We start from the raw sequence: 18,165 nt of genomic DNA on the forward strand, positions 1-18,165 counted from the left end.
AGAACTTTCAGAGATACTACCTTGTTTTCCAAATGGAAAGGAAACTAAAAGTCATAAAGCAGCTGGAAGGACAATAACCTAGGATACTAAGGAAGAAAAACATGATGCTCAAACCACAAAAATGGCTCAAAAGAGAGAGAAACTCTGCAACACAGAAGCCACATATATCAAGAAACATGGCCACCAGCTCAAAATACATGAGAGCGATGAAATGTATGAGATACGCTGAGTTTAGTCTAGATTTACCTGATAAATCCTCTGCAATTGCAAATTCATCCTTTATAGAAGAAAACTCCACCTCGGTCTGATTACTAGCATTCATGGACCCGGATCGTGGCTCATTAGCACTGTCTTCGGCAACATCAGTTGGCTGTAGAAAAGCTGTGTGGACATCCTGAATGTGTGCCTTGAGATCCTCGTAAGATGGGGCTCTGAAGTCACAGCCATCACACTGAAGCACCTCCATGATCTGGGTCTACCCTCTCACATTAGGGACCTGTGGCGGAAGTCAGAACAGAACATCTTAAGGAATGCAGTAAACACATCCCAAACACATCCCAAGCACATCCCAAGCACATCCCAAGTGGACGGGGCTGGAGGTCATTGATGGAAAAAAATTCTAATATTGCCACATTTCTCTTACTAAACTGTACCAGTTGGAACAGTGGCCAAAGGAAGGAAATAAGACATAATAGAGATGATGCCCTTGACTTTGTAACTTCAAAGAAGGGGAAAAAAATGGAACAGATAAACTTTTATTGGCTTGATATAAATATATCCTCAAATGCCATTTGTCAAGGAAACTTCCAAAGTTTTAGTAGTTTCTGAAGTTCTTGACCGAATTTAAATTTCTTGGCAAGTTAATTCTGACTTTGGTTCTGGCTTGGATCCATTTTCTTTTTTGAACTAGAACCTTCTCAGAAGTACAGAAGATGTCCAGCCAGCAGAAAAGAAATTCAATCTTTACTTGCCATTTTAATATTGTAACCTGATGTTTTATCACTAAATTGTGAAAGAGCATTAAATCTCAGAATGACAGTAGAGAAGGCCTTTTTTGTACCTTTTATTATTTTAATCTTAATAATTTTAAAAAGTAAAAATTTAAAAAATAATTTTATTATTTTAATTTAATAACTGATATTGGGGTACACCTCTTTCCTCTCTTCCCCAAGCACTTTATTTGGCTTTTTTTTTTTTCATGAGCTAAATGTTTATTTGCTTTTTACTATCCACCAATTATAACCTAACAGCTTCTCCAATCTAATTAGGTCATAAAATATTTCTCACGAGGTTCTTAAACAATTAACTTTAAGATGATAATCCAGTTTCTTGTTTAAAGTTGCACCTTGGTACCTCAATATACATGAAGGCAACAGAAACTCTCACTCTTGAAGGGGGGCTTCTGAGTCATGATTTCATCTTTTCCTATTGCTCTCCTTTACAAATGTGAAGTGCATAGTTGGACAAAAAAAACAAAAAACCTGTGAACCTGATATAGAACAAACAAAAACTTGCCCGGCTACCTTCACTCTGTTATTCACTATGGGATAGAAATACATAGATAGCTTCACACTACTCAATGGAGAGTCCATTAAGAAGTTAAAAGGTGTAGAAGGTATAGTTCTTTCTATCTTAATATATATCCTTAGTTGAGATACCCAGTTGTTATCTTAATGAGTGTATTACTTCATTGAGCTCTCTCACCGCAAACTCTACTGAGTCATTATAATCTAGAACCAGATGTCTAAGAACTAACACATCTTTCCATACTTATATTGTGCAGCAACTTTCTCTACTTTCATGGGAAAAGATAAATTATTCCTACAGGAGAACAAAGTCCAGTAATATGTCCATGTAGTAAAAGAAAGCCATGGCAGGAGGATTTTCTATGAAAGAATGTTCCTACTGATAGTCTACTAAAATAACTTCTGGCAAGTCCAGCTCTGGACAGACGGAGCTTGCCGAGTGAGACACAGATATTCACCTCCTCTTCTTTCTTCCAGCAATTTATCCTTTTTCAATAAACATTGAACTGTGCACCAGAGTCTTTTCAGCTAACTAAGTCTCAATATTCCAGATACACAAGCTTTTATGTCTAAGCACCAACCCAAATTGTGTGGAAGAGGTTGCTATCAGCTCTGGATCAAATTACAGCAGTCACTGAGGCCCCACCCCACTTCTTTCGCACAGTCCATTAGACCTGAAAACAAATTTTTCCATGGTGCAGACGACTCCTGCATTTAGAACACTTCACAGGGAAAAAAAAAAAAGGCAGATCATCCAGTGTGCACGCCCCATCCCCCAAGCTTAGTCCTTTCATCTCAGCCAAACAAGCCACAGCTCTGCTGAATGTGTTTATCACACTTTCAAGAGATAGGAGCTCCTGCGTCACTGGAGCCCTAAGACTCACTAAGCTGCCCTCGTCCTCTGAGCTTTGGGAGCAGCCATTTTAGCTCAGCTTCTCTGAGCACAACATGGCTTCGCTGGGACTCGGCTAGGCTGACAATCAGCAATGAACACTCAACGAGCAGGCTGGGCTCCTCCTAGGCTCTTCTCCTCCCAACAAAGAATGAACTGTTCTCATTTCTTTCCGAAAAGCTGCACCTTTCTCTTCCTCAAATGTCATGCACCAAGATCTCTGAAGGTTCTATTATGTCATGATTGATAGGCTTGTCCGTGCGTCCCAGCAGAGCACTGGTTATTACCGGACGACCCTGGACCAGACCCTGGAGGACAGCAGGATTTGGGGGTGGGGTGGGGGAACCTCCAGAATGCCTTGGCTTCTTGAGAGTCGTCCTTCCACACACAGAAGACATACCATCCGACTCTGCTTGCCAGATTCCAAAGTCTAATGACCTTTGTTAATCACCAGCCAGTCTGTCTGCATCAGCAGACCCTGCCAACAGACACACCCTTCAACACAAAGGCTGTAGCTATTCCTTTTAAAAGAGGTTCTCTGAAAGCTCCATTGTGTAGCCCAGAGGAAAACAAAATCTCTTCCCTACGAAACTTCAAGCCTTTAGAAATAATGCAACAAAAGCCTTTCTGCTGTGTGTCTTTTGGAAAGTTTGAGCCTGGTTTGCACAACATCAACAGAAATGACGGCTCTGCACAAGGAAAGCAGGGCACCTTCAGCGTTAAGTCATCCACCCAGAGGTGAAATTCATCTCTCTAGGCAGTCCTCGAATACCTTGGTGTCTTCAGAAGCTGCTAAGGATTCTAAGTTGGCTGGATGCAAACACAAACCAACAGCCTCCTTGTTCTGCTACAAAGGAGATTAAAGGGTTATGAGATGGGAGGGGGGGAGCCACTGATTTGGAAAAAGAAGAGATGATGAAAGTGATTTCCTAATGGGTTCTAGCTTTCATGATGTTGCAGCCTCTACCTCAAAAATAGCTCAGAGCCTTACAAGAGGTTAATCTCGAGGCTGCTGAGAGAACCAGCACCAGCTACAGCCGAGTGGCCTTCAATTTGATGTCAGCACCAAGTACAGAAATGAGGATGTCGCCTCCTTTGAAAGTCATTTTGCCTTTGTGCACACATTTCTCCTGAAGACACTGACAGAAGCAAACAGAAATTGCCAGCAGGGCCTAAACAATCAAAGAAACAGAAATTTGATGTGTTTATGAGACTGAGGATGTACCCATGTCCAAGAAGCAAGAGGGGGAGGAGAAGAAGGGAGTAGGGGAGGGGAAAGACGATGAAAACTGGGCCTGAGGACGGCCCAGCCATCAACCAGAGTATGTGTTTGCAGCAGATGGTAATCCTCCTGAGAAACCAACAACAACGAGAAAAAAGATGAGAAATAAGCTCTGCATAATTGACTGCTCCCTCAACCCAGAAAGAGCAGCAACCCAAAAGCCTAAACTAGACTGATCGGCTACAAAATGATGATTTAAAATCAAAAGCCTTGATCTTGTATGTGCTTATGCCATTTGAAAATACTGTGATAATGAGATTAGCAACATTTTTTCCCTCTCGCTGACCAAATCAGCAAAATCAAAAGCAGAACAAACTTCTAAACCAAAAAGAAATGCTAGTTCAAAAGGTCATGAGATGAATCTATGTACTAAACAAGCACCAAGCCCCCCCACCCCCGTCTCCTATCCCCAATACGATCATTTCCATTGGGTGACTCTACTCCATATACCACCCATGATGACACCAGCTGGGTGAACATGGATTCATTCTCAAATAACCTCACACCTAATGTAATTAGTCCTCTTAACTTGAAACCCCTAGACCATTCTAATTACTCATTACTCTTCAATTCCACTTATTATCAATTGTTGAGTTGTTCAATTTATATTTATAGTTTTCGGATTTCAAAATGCGGGGTTTTGATGGGAAACCCCAAATCCAATTTTCCGTATTTGACAAACTAAGTCATATTTAAAGAAAATCTAAAGGTATTGTTAAAAGATTTGAAATATACACAGGTAGAATGGGGAAAGGGAGGCGAGGGACACAGGCTGCTCCTTCTCTACCTTAAGGGCACCAACTTGAACATAGACCATCTGCCCACATACTTTCTGGGCTCCGAATTCCTGGGATCCATTAGGCCTCCGTTTTCCTCCTGTGAAGGGGAAAGGAGACAACCCACAGTTCCGTGGTGAGTCCTCCCAGCTCCCTGCCCAGAAGTAACTGGAGATGAGGGAGGTGTGTTCAATGCTGCACAGTGTCTCCTGACCCACGCTGGCCCGGGTCAGTTGGGCAGGCACAGCTCTTTGTTTGTATGGCCCAGGAGCAGAAACGTGGTCTTCAAGTCAAAATCTCGTCTCCAGGAAGAGTCAAAACTAAGCACGCAGGCCTTGCCTGGTTCTAACCTGCTCTCTGACTGGCGGATTGCAAACCAGAAATAAAGCTGAGAGCACCCCAGCCACGGGGACTCAGCAGCAACTAATTATAACCTTCAAAGCCTCTGAGAAACAGAACCAGGAGCACCATCAGGTGCTTTTCCTCTGTCCACTCCAGAAACCTAGTTTCATTTATAAGACACAGAACTCCCCAGTTCTCTTGAATCACAATTCTAATAAAAGGCTTTAGTTAGCAACTGTTGTTGGTGCTTTCTTACTTTCCTTTCCTACGAGTAGAAAAACCAATTATCCAAAGACAGGTAGTGGAATGCACCAACTTTGGAATAGTTCAGCTAGAAAACCAGAATAATCAGGGGCTTAAAGATCTTTTTACAAACATATTTGCAGATCAGAAACTGCTGATATGATGAAGTCAAAGAGCTGTGGGGTGTGTGGGGAAGTTAACGTTTCTGTCTGCAAGCCCCAGGACCATGGTTTGGGAGGAGCTGTCATGCTTAGGATGAAAAGTGGGGAGGGTGGGGGGCACTAGTTAATCCACTTGTGAAAGTTGGGGTGCTACTCTTAGCAACAAGGGGTGTTCTAATATATCGCTATTTATCATTTACTCTCATCATGGTCAAAGTGGGAGTCCTAATAATTTAAAATACAAATATAGTCTCTCTCATATATATATCATTTTTTAAGTTTAATATGAACTCAGATATGAGCATGTGAACTCCAAAGTAACAGGCAATCTGTTGGCAAAATAAATCAACAAAGATCCGAAACAAGCTACCTCCATCGATCCCACAGCATTTGGTACTACTATAGATCCTGGCTCACCATGTGGTGTCTTCAAGTGTCCTATCAAATGTTTATACTGTTTGCTACATGATCTAAGCAGTTCTGTGTACTCTTGGCAATTCACCACACTAATGAAAGGTTTAACATATCAGGGAGGATAAATAATTAAGGAATTCAGAAGGGAGACACAGCTGTTCTTCAAAACCAAATTTTCAGAAGAGAAAGAATTAATTTGCAAGCACATATGTAACCCTCAATATGAGACTGAATTTAAACAGTAGCAGAGAAATACCATGAGACCCTGAATCTTGCCAACGCATGTGGCCTCTGTTTTACGTGGTCGGTCTGGTCCATCTGTGGAACCTTGTACATAAGTGCAAAGTCTAGAGCAGGCAATCTGCAGATTAATAACCCAGTCACCTCCTGGCTAAGAGCTAGTCTTTAGGTTATCTGTTTTAGCTCTGTAGTCCTGCATAAAGTTTTCAAGTATTACAGAGTATGTTGGGGTAATAGTTCATAAGATACCTTTGGGATCATCATTAAAATGAGATGAGCATCTACGGATGTAATTCAAGTGACTACAAAAATGTCAGGAATGTAAATAAGAAGCAATTTGGGCTTAGTGACCTGTTATGCAAGCAGGTAGTGAATGTCCAATACAGAAAGAGACAGTACATACCTTCTGGAGAATTCATGCATTCCTTTGCAATGATATAAGGCTAATTGAGGCCAACAAGCCAATAGGCAGTCTGCCAGCTCCCCCTGTCCTTAGAAAAGGAAGCGTGTGATTTGAACAAGGAGATAAAAGAGGAGAAAAGGGACTAGAAAAGAAAGGGAGGAAGCAGGGTGGTATCTCAGTAGGTTCAGACTTCATTGTCTGCAAAGAGGAACCTTCAGTTCACTAGATAACTCTAATTCTGAAAAGTGTCCCGACAATATTCTCCTTGAGAAACAAAACAAAATGCCTCCTTAGACTAAAATTCTCAAAAGACAACCATGACGAATGAGATCCTAGCTCATCTTGTTCTTTCAAATGATGGAAAAACCATTCTTGGTGTTGACCGGATTCTCTGAAATGTCATGGTCCCATCAGGAAGTTCCTTGGAAACTTTGAAACCATTCTTGTCCTAGCATTGAGAACAAGAGATAACTGATTTCTCTCTTCTAGAGCCAAACCTCACCCAAATGGCAGAGACAGAAAATCACGGTGTTTCTTTATAGACTCTTTAGAATGCTGGCTGGGTTTCTACAGACACTTTTCACACTACAAGAACTCTCATTATAAAAATTGTAAAATTAAAGGGGAGTTGCAGATATGCTGCTGGGTCTTCATTACAGAACTGATTAAGACGCAGACTAAGCAGAAGCTGCAGTAAAAGTCATTTTCCACATCATGAAAGACCAGACCATGCACCTAGTCCCTCCTCTGTGGGTTTGACCTCAAGTCTTGGGTGTGTCTTCAGGCCATAACTGTTCCTTACACAGAAGTTCTGGCCAATCATACAAGGTTTAAATTCTACACTTTCAGTGAATGAATCCAGAAACCATTTTTTTTAAAGATTTTATTTATTTATTTTTAGAGACAGGGGAAGGGAGGGAGAAAGAGAGGGAAAGACACAATGATGTGAGAGAGACATTGATTAGTTGCCTCCTGCATACCCCCAACGAGGAACCTGGCCTGCAACCCAGACATGTGCCCTGACCAGGAATCGAACGGATGGCCTCTTGGTTTGTGGAATGACGCCCAACCCACTGAGCCACGCCTGCAGGGCCAGAAACCATTTTTAACAACATACCTTTGCTCTCAATTATCATTCACAGACAGAAAACCAAAATGATGTATGGCTGGCATGCAGATAGTATAAGGACGTATTGCTACAACTTCTTTTATTTGGGGAAAAGCCCATAAATATCCTAATCTAATTCCTGAGATTTTCTCATCACCTTGAATGCTCTTGGCTTGCTCATAAAATTCAGACAAGTCAGTTCTTTTAGATGAGAATTGTCCCACATCTGCCTATATCAGTGGCACATGAGGCCCTTATCCAAGCAATGCAATGACCTTTCCAGTCTAATTTTTTATATCTGACAAAACTGGTTACAGAAGCTTGGCACCTGGGTCTGTCTGTCTGTCCCTCTCCAAACCATGGCTCCTGATCTAACCACCCCATCAGAATAAAGCCCTAAGCAGGCTGGAATGGCTGGGATTGTATAAGATCATGACTGCTTTCAATTCTTTCTATGAGGAAATCATGATCCACACCCCCTTCCCCCCACCCCACCCCCAACTCCTGACCTCCACCTATAGCAGAAACCATTAGGCCACTCCTCCTCCTAATTAAATTAACCAATAGGCCCATGCAGATCCATTAGTTTTCCCACCCCTATTCCAAATTAAAAGAATCTTTACAATACAAAAAAACCACAGTATGTATTTATATATGAGACTGGCAGATACCTAAGAATTAGGATTTTTTTTTAAAGATAGCTAATGAATTTCTTTGCCCTCACAACCTCCAATCTACCTTCAGCGAGGAAGTTTACGCCTAAAAAAAAATTACTGCACCACCCAAACTTCTAAGCAAGAAGTTAAGACATTTTTGTCTGTCAACACAACTGTAGAACTGATCACCACGTGGAAACACGGGAGTGCTCAGGTACTTGGTCGAGCCTGCATTCCATGAATCCTTAATGATAAATCTCACTTTTGCCCAACAAATGTAGGTTTTTCAGTTTATTCACTATTGGCCTGACAAGGATACAGAGAGGCCTACTGAGCAAGTTAAAGAATTTGTCCCCAGCAGGTTGATGACACTGCCTGCCATCTTCACCTTGAGCAAGTCTTTTGAAGCCTTTACTTGGAACCTTTGGCTAAATGAGGAGATTAGGTTATGATGTTCTACCTTTTTGTACAAAGGACATGTTTTACAAGATTTGCTTCTCAAATTTTGAAAGATGTTTTTTTTTCTGACTAAATCATTCTCTTTCTTTTTATTATTATTCAGAGACAAATGCCCAGTTTTACAAAGCCAACTCCTCATCATTCTAGTCTGGGCTCAAAGGTTTTCTCCAAGGGGTTTTCTCTTACACACCCATCTGGTAAAATATTAGGCTACCTTCCCCACCCCCATGGAATCCAAGCCCCTATCCACAACTGATCACACTCTCTTTTAAAGCAGGCTTGGGCTGCTTTACTTCCTTCATAGGCGATATGATACCTCTTTGTGGTCTGTCTTCCTCACTTCCTCCCCTAGAACATAAGCACCTTGAGAGCAGGTCCATGCCTGTCTATGCGTGCTGGTATCTTTAGTACTGGAGACACTTCACACCAATGGGTACTCAGCAAATGTGTTGAATGAATGAACAAATGAATGAATCAGAGCTTTTGAATTACAGGAGTCTAATCCAACATAGAAAGATTTATCATGAGAATTAGATTCTTCTACTAACCCTATGTTATCACAGAGCAGTTGTCCTACCCAGTGGCAATTTTGCACCCTCTCTATCCCCCCACCCCACCTTACACCAGGGATATCTAGAAGTATCTGGAGACATTTTTGGTTTGCACAATTAAAGGGGGGTACTACTGGCACCTAGTGGGTGGAGGTCAGGGATTCTGCTAAATATTCTACAATGCACAGGACAGCCCCAACACCAAAGAGTGATCTGGTCCAAATGTCACTACTACAGAGGTTGGAAAACTTGTCACAAGTAGTCTCTAGATACAAATATTTTCAGTCTCTGCATATAACCCACCTGACCTTATAAGCCTTTCATGGGATCCTGGCTGGGAAATCTCTGGACTAGATAATCAGCAAGTTCTCACCTAATGCAAGTATTTTAGCATTCTATGTTTCTAAATTATTGTATTTTATGGCCTTCACGTCCTATGATATCATGGCTTTTAGTTTTATTTTTCTGATTTGGGTATTTTACTGAAAAATTTCAAGAAAATTTTTCTAGCGATAAGGTGTTTACACTGTTAATGATCCTGTGGACTTTGTGGGTGAGGGGTCAAGGTCATTAAAAATGGTCAGGCTCTACACTTGGCATGTGGCTTTCAATTACAATTTCTGTGAAAAACATGATGTAATTCTCTCCTGTTCAACATGTAAAATTATCTTCTCTCAAACTGATGGGGCCCCAGGCTACTCAAAATCACTTTTGGTTCTGGTGTCCCCAGGGGCCAGCACAGGTCTGGCCCTGAGGAGACCTGTGGTATGAATGACTGCATGCTTGCCTGCTTTCCAGGAGAAAATTAACCAATGGCCCAATTCAAACTGAACATTAAGGACCCTGAGTAATTCCAGAGAACCTCCATGACCAGAAAAACAAAGCAAAACACAGTGCTAAGTGACACTTCCTCTACCGCACCTAATGAATTTCATGAAGCCGCGTCACAAGGGTGACCTGACTACTCACCTGTCCTTGATATTTGAGTAAGTGGCCACCTTCCTTTTTTCCTTGTCACCATCCATGGGGAAGGTGCTCTGGCTGCATCATCCCACTGACATATTTATAACTCTGCTAAGCCACCCTGAACTGATGTGACACTTGGACTCGTCACCTACAGCCACATTTGAGATTATCTGATTGTCTTCCCTCTACAAAACCCTTTTAATTTCTTATTTGCAAAGATTCTGGAAAGTCTGAGGAAAAACTCTCCCTTATAGCTCCACGTTCTTTAAACATCTTCAGCGGAGGGAAGCAATAACAGAATCAGTAAGGAGCAGAGCTTTCCGCCCTTTCTCCCTTGAAAAATACTGAAATAATATATGACTTGTGCTTTCCTTAAATCAAATAGAGGAATTCATTCTAAAAGTTAATTATCTATAGGCTCACAATGTTCATTAGTGAGAAGATATTAAAGACCAGGCAGTCCAACCTGATTTAGCCTGTTCATTTTTCAGATAATGAAACAGGTCTCAGGAAAAATAACCTGCCCAAGGCTTCTGGAACACAAACACTCTGAAGCCAAGGGAAAAACAAAAAACAAAACACACACACACAAACCCCCAAAACTTTTGAATTCCATAATTTGAGAATAGATACCTGCAGTAAAGATACTTTATAAATGTTATTTGGTTCATTAATAGCTATTCCCACTTAAACCCCATGCCCATATAGCCTCACTAACACTACTCTTTCTTCCCTGGGGAGGCAGATGCCAGAATAACCCCCAGTGTCTCCTCTGCTCTGAATTCTACACTCAGGAGAGTAACTGAAAAAGTACAGAAGCCATCGTCTGCCATTTGACTGTTCAAAGATCTCCTTAGGCATGCAAGCAGCGTGCTCACACTTTGGAAAGACATTTGGAAGACTGAAAGTTGCTGACAAAGATATACACAGAAGAACAAGAGCTATAACACTGAATTATCTTTCTTCAGAATCCAACCTCACGGAATCAGAGCAAGGTTATGTAGTAGCTTTATGCCTGCCAAATCTACCCCATGAGGAACATCGCCTTGTTTCTTATGGAAAGTGTGTGCTGCCAACAAAGTCACTGAAGGGGCTGGCTGAATGGGCCTTCGGGGGTATCTGGAAATATCAGGGTCAGTTCATTTAAAACAGAAAGGAGAAGAGCAGTCAGTCCCTCAAACGCCCGGCAAGGAAGCCAGTCTTCTCATGGCACAGCTAGTGAGTGGCTCAGACCAGTAATTCCAGAATATTGTTGATATTGCATTTCACTTTGAATTTTGTACTGTGTTCTGAAACTAACCACAAGTTGCAGTATTCTACATTTATGAATACATGTATTTATTTATACGTTTATTTATCCTTTATCAATCTATATTCTTAGTACGTATCTCTATTTGTTGACTATTTAGGTAAGCAAAATATATCAGAAATTCTCTCCAGAAGGGTCTTTTATAAAAGAGTCCCTTGTGGTAATGAAGAGGATGGCTTAGAAATCAAGAAGCTGATGAGATCTACATTTTCGGTCACATTTTTCCTCCCTGTAGAAAGAAAATTTTTACCTACATTTTGAAGGTCCAAGGAATTCCCATCCTTTAAGACAATGATTCTCAATGAGGGATTCCCTAGACCAGCAGCATCAGCATCACCCAAGAACGCATTACAAATGTAAATTCTCACCTTCTACTCTAGACTTAACGAATCACAAACTCTGAGGGGTAGGGCACAGCAGTGTGTATTTTTACAAACCTCAGGGTGATTCTGATGCCCACTCAAGTTTTAAGATCAGGCTCAAGACTTTCTTCCTATAAGAAACAGTCCCTAAGATTGCCAGCGAGAATGGTAAGTCCCTTAAAGCTCCATCGCACTGGGTACCCTACTTAGGAACGCTGTTGATGGAATATGATGATAGCTATGAAGTCTTTAAAGAGCCCAGGAGAAGGACTAATGTTTAGAAATGTGTCACTTTTTAGCCATTAATGGGAAAATACCGAGTTGCAGAATCCAACCTTAGAAGCTAGTAAGAGCTCACTTAGAAAGACAGTTATCTTTGAAAGAGTGAAAACTGTGCATACTGCAGTGCTGCTACTGATATTCATCTCCCTTTAAAACTTCAGAACAGTTCATGATATGGTGTCCTTGATACTTCTAAACTGGGAGGTGGCAATCCACAAGCATTTTGCCCATAAAATAGTAAGAGTTTGGGTAAGTCCTCAGGACCTTTGAGTCCCCCGTGATAGGAGGCTCTCATGAGAAACAAATTCTTACTAGAAAACACCTCCAAAGTTGGAGTGGCTATTTGATTATCACACTAAAGGTACAGGGCAGAGTTAAATCCACAGTGAGAATTAATAATCGAAAACAGAGATGTGTTTGGAAATCCCTAAAAAATGGAGGGCATGCGCTTTAGACTTACTAAGAGATTTCTGAGGAAAAAAAATGGTGGCAAATTGTCTCAAAATGCAAACAAAGGCTTGGCATTTTGAACAGGAATAAAAAAGTTTGGCTACACCAAACCAACAGACCAATGGGCCCCTCATATTGAAACCAGGACTTAAAACAAAGAATCAGAGCTCAGAGATAAAATTCATCAACTCTGTCCTACCCGGGAACCTAGCCATGACTCTGTGGACTAGTGAAGGGGCTACGGAAGAAAGATAGACTGGTAAGACCCACACTCAGGTTCTGAAAGCAGGATTAAGCAGGGCTCAAGGAGGAAATTTAAAGAGATATTACCCTAATTGTTCGGGGGTCAAGAGAAAGTTCTGATAAAGATAAATAAGTTAGGGAAAAAAAAATAAACCAAGGGCGGAAAAAAGGGTGACAGAAAGAAACAGGACACAAAAAATACAAATGAATTATTTATTTTGACAGAAAAGGGCACAGAAGAAAATTATATACAACAATTAGCAGAGGTACTAGAAGAGAAGAGATCAAATAAGACATCAGATTGAGATGAAAGGGTAGCTGGCAGTTGAAGAAAGAAACTGAGGACAAAAATGATATTGCAGAACCAATAATTGTATTAAAGTAATAAGAGATAAAACCCACAAACCAAAAACAAAGTCGATGATGTAGAAAACAGTCTTCAAAAAAACTGACAAAATGCAGAGGAAAAGGACAAGTAGATGAAAGCAAGTAGAGAAGATGACAGATAAGAAGGCTTGAAAACAGAGATCCAACATACAGATAAAAGGTATTCCAGAAGTAGACAGCAAAACAAAGAAGAGCAAAACAAAATATGCTCATATCTGCAATAGAAATATAGGAATGGCTGATGTTCCAGGAAAATGTTACAGAGAATCATCAGAATTGAGACATCTTGGTAAAGTAATAAAATGTTAAAGATAGACATTGAATTCTATAAAGTTAAGATATTTAAAAATTAGTCAATTATGGGGGAAAAGATCAAGCAGCTTCTGACTTTCCACAGTAACATTCAATGTGAGAGAGAGCAGTGAAGGCTTGAGAAAGACGGAGCTGGAGATTTGAGTATTCAGTTCCCAGCTAAGTTTGCAACCATGTATAAAAGTAATAATAAGGCATTTTCCATCCCGCATAGTCAGGGAATGCAGCAAATTATTAACTCTTCTTCACAATCTACTCAGTGTTGTAATATCATCCAAAGAAGAGAAGATTCAAAATCAATCAAGATTTCAAGAACAGGAAACTTAGCGGTAAGCAGAGGATGTGAGAACTGAATCCACTTACCTTGAGAACAAGGTTTTAATAATTTATAATAATTGCAAGACAAAATTATAATCCTTTAAATGTAATAAATACAATAACAATAAAGTATCTCATATAATAATAACAATAAAATTATATAGAAGTGGAAAAAATCCTCAAGAATAATATGAGAAATAAAGAGGTAGGGGGTAAGGTGACTTTAAAGGATATATATAAGTGGGAGAATATTCTCAACTTGAGATAAATACTTGATATTATTTCTTTCCGAAGTAAAAATAAAAATCCCCAAACAGAGGTACAGAGCACTAAAGTTTAAAATTTAATTAGTAATAAAAATAAAAAGACTATATAGCTTCAAATTTGTTTAATCAAAGAAAACAGACTATGTAGTAAAAGACAGAGGACAAAGGAAATTGCACAGAAATATACAAGCAACTGAAAAGAATTAATTAGTATTAAGTATATATATTATATCAAAAATATGAATTAGACAATTCCTGTGGAAAATATCCCTAGAGTAGATTCAGAAACAAACTCTAACTGCATTTGTCTACAAGAAACCCACATATACAAAATGACACAAGAAGTTTGAAAGTAATAATATGATCAAAGATATATCAAGAAAAGGTAAGTAGGGATTATGATAAATATTATTCATGGTTAAAATCAAGACAAAAACACTCCTAAGTTTATCCTTATCTGTTACAAAAAAGTTAAGGATAAGAAACAAAATATCCACAGATGAAAGGAAAAAAAAATTACAATTTTAAAAGTTTAAAGATGAATACTTAAAAATGTAAAAATGTATAATCCACAATGAAGATTTATCATATTATGGTCCCCCAACACCAAATAGATAAAGGAAAAAAATGCCAACTGATACAAGAAGAAACAGACATAAGTACTTAATAGATTAAATGGAGAAAGACAACTAAGCATAGAATTAATAGAATTGACTTAAAAGACACATTTCAAATTCCATATTCTGGAAATAGAAAACATATTTTCATTTCAAGCAACTGTGGGACATCTACAAAGTTTTTCAAATGCCCACAGAGGTTTACAAGAGTCTTTAATGCCAGAATTAAGAGATAATAAATTAAAAATAGAAAAAGAGGTCCATCATTTCTACTTGAAGTCAACAAATCTTGCGGAGAAAAGGAAACAGAACATTCCAAACACTTAGAACAATTTTTTAACATTCTCCTAAACAATTTCTGGGATAACCAGAAATAAAACCTCAATAGTAGAATGTGACTTTTAAAATATTATGTATCTAAAATGTGAAGTTTACTAAAAGCTGTGCTTACAGGAAATTTCATAACTATAAAAATTTTAAGTCAAGAAATAATACTTCTTACAAATCAAGAAATAATACTAAATGAATTAAACATTTCACTCAAATAAGAAGAAAAAGGAAAAGAAAAAGGAAGTGGAAGGATTTAACAAAGACATAGATAAAAATCAGGAGTCAAAAAAATAAAAAAGCAGTAAAACTAACCAAGTAACCACTCATTTTTTAAAAATACTGTATAAAATTAAATAAAAAAATTATCTAGCCTAATAAAGAGAAAGGGGGGTGGTGAGGACAAAACACAAATATAAAAACATTAAGGATAAGATGAAAAACAATTCACAAATGTACAGGAAAATAAGTTATAATGGTAAAATGACTATGTATAACTCATGATAATATTTGTAAACCTAAATGTAATAGATGATTGTCTAGAAGTCATCTAGAAAAATCCCAACCTTTTATCTGCTTAAATCAGTGTTTCCTCCCAACTTCTCTTTGCCTACCCTCAAACTGGTGTTCCTGCACATTCATGGTTTCAATTCTACCCAGTTGTCTGAGGTTTAGCTGTCTTCCATTCTGCTCTGCGTCTCACTGAAAAGAGGACAAGGTTTCCATTTTCTGTCTGCCTTTCTCTTCCTCATCTCCACGGGGACCCATCCTCTCCCTGTCTTGTCACAAGGGAAAGCATGCTCCCAGTCCCCATTACCTAGGGCTGATTCCTCAACTTGGGCTCTTCCTGAGCTGATCCTCTCCCACCTCATTTGCGCACCCACCTGATCTGCATTTTCAGTTTCCTGACTCCCAGCTGAATCCTTCCCATCTCAAACTCCCACTCATCCAGGAGGAACTCCCCACCTCCACAAACACATACACGGATAAGCACACCCACTCACCCCAGGTCCCTCTGGCCTACCTTCTTCCCTGGGAAACTGGAAAAACAACAGAAGCACACAGTTAAAGCCATCTAGGGTTGAATCCCAACTCCACAGTTTGTGAGCTATATGAATCCTTCACAAACTAAATTCCTCAAACCTCTATTTCCTCATCCATACAAAAGGATCCTTATTTCATAGGACAGTGGTGTGGAAAAATCTGGATAACAAACATAAAGCATTTGGCAGAGTTTCTGGCATATAGGAAGACTTAGTTTTAATTGCCATTATTATCATTAATCCTCCTTTTCACAGACAAACAAAACTGCTTTCATGCTCCTTACTTCTCCTTCAGTCCTCTACATCTGGCTTTTGTAACTATCATTCTGCTAATACAAGTTCACCATGGTCAGGAACAACCTCCTTAGGACCAATGAAAGGATACTCTTACTAACTTACTTCTGCACCATTCCCTGAAGACGTGACCCCCTCCCAACACCACCTATTTGCATCCATCCTTCAGTCTCAATTCAGATAGGGCTTCCTCAACCTTAGCAACAGCTTGGGTCCAGATCCTTGTGGGGGAAGCTGTCCTGGAAGACAGTTAGCAGCATCCCAACTAGATTCCAGTAGCATCTCTCTCCTCCACTCCCAATGACCCCAGGAGGGAAAACCAAAGTGTTTCCACTGGTCTCACTAAAGACACTGGCGGGGCCGGGTGGAGGGCGGGAATCATCCCCAGTGGAGAAACACTTCCTGCAGAAAGCTCTGCCTGGCACCCCAGGGCTGGGTTCAGGCCTTTCCCACGTGTCCCAAGCGTTTTTCGCACAGCACCAGCTGCCTAATTGCCTGTCTCCCTACGCTAACCGGTGAGGTCCTTGAAAACAGGGACTGTGTGATGCTCAAACCCAGCACTGGCCAGTGTCTGAAACCTGCACACCCTTCCTCTGCCACTTGGAAACATATTTATATAAGACATACGTTAACAGAGAGTTTGAAGGGAAGAAAACCCATGCACACTAAACATAAACTTTGATTGTAGCATGTATTTCCTTAAAGAAAAAAAGTGTGTCTTAGCACCTAGAACATAGGAATCAGGCTAAACTGATGAGCTGTATGTGTTTGTGTGGGTGAGGGAGGGGAGAATGGGGGATGTTGGTGGAAGAGCTGAAGATCAGAATTAGTGACAGGCTTTAGCTTCAGTCCATATGGCCATGAGTTAAAGGCCTGGCTTACGGCTGGAGGCTATTCTAAGGTAGATCAGCAGGACCCTTCTGCTGGCCTCCTTCCCACTGTATTCTCAAGCACAAGTCATGTCCTTCCCTAATTTCAACACTGTCCCTGTCGTAAGACTTCCTGGCTGATTTGGGATTCTTGAATTTAATGATATGCTTCTCCCTTCATCCTCCCTTTCTTGTATCCTTGTGCACATTATTATGCTCCCTACACTGTTCCTGCCTCTGGCGATGAAATTTCAGACAAAGACGACTGTCCTTACAAAATACCGCTTTCACTCATAAAGCAGTAACCACATTCCAGAAGGCTGGTCTATTTAGGAGATGAGAAATGTCAGGATTGAAAAGAACTAACTGGTCTCCAAATGGAATTACTCAGAAAAAGCAAGCCCTTAAAGACCCACATGCTAAAAGCAGAACAAGGCCACCGATGGCCAAGGGTCAGCACAGCACCAGCAAAGCTCTGCTCACCAAAGCTAAGAACACCAGACACCCAGTCCCTTGGCCTGCATGGCAAAACCTGTGCTTGTCCTTAAGGAATTCTTAGGAGAAATGTTAAAGGAGAAGAATTCCTGAACGTTTACAAATAATGAAAGGATAAGTTTAAAACAGAATGTGTAGCCTGCTCCTGTTTAAATAATGATGGCAATAATGTTAGTACACACGTATAGGAAAACAATCAGAAGGTATATCCCCAAACCCTTAATAGTGACATTTTCTCTGAGAGCAGAGTTCACTTTCTATGAATTCCAACTTCTATAATGTTTGTATTTTTTTAATTAGTATGTTGGTTTTACAAGCTGGAAATTATTTTTAAAGTTGAAGTGTTCTTAGAGAAAAAAGTAAACAAGCTAAACAGCCTCCCTTTTAAAAAAAAGTCCCCAGATCCAACAAGTCAGCCTACATTTTAGGGAAATGTGTGGGTGTGTGATCACTTTGGTGTTTAAATACTTAATACGTGTCCACACAATACTGTGGCCACGTGAACAGAAGAGGCACAGCCAAGACTGACCGCAGAACACGAACTGCCTATTAGCGAATGGGCCAACTGGCAA

The 18,165-nt window shown here is 40.1% G+C and overlaps 1 protein-coding gene across 8 annotated transcripts in view; it reads right to left on the reverse strand.

Moving 5' to 3' along the window:
* ZNF462 (zinc finger protein 462) overlaps window positions 1–18,165 on the reverse strand; it is a 136,650-nt gene that overhangs the window by 83,037 nt on the left and 35,448 nt on the right. For all 8 annotated transcript variants that reach the window (XR_008530063.1, XM_054584567.1, XM_054584571.1 and 5 more), the window contains one exon: window positions 247–496. Coding sequence is in view for 7 of the 8 variants with exons in the window: in XM_054584567.1 (XP_054440542.1) it covers window positions 247–466 (220 nt within the window). In the remaining variant the exon portion in view is untranslated. The remainder of the gene's footprint in view (window positions 1–246; window positions 497–18,165) is intronic.

This window comes from Pteronotus mesoamericanus, unplaced genomic scaffold, assembly GCF_021234165.1.
Source record: "Pteronotus mesoamericanus isolate MK-2021 breed Mesoamerican mustached bat unplaced genomic scaffold, CSHL_Meso_final contig_78, whole genome shotgun sequence".
NCBI classification, from domain to species: Eukaryota; Metazoa; Chordata; class Mammalia; order Chiroptera; family Mormoopidae; genus Pteronotus; species Pteronotus mesoamericanus.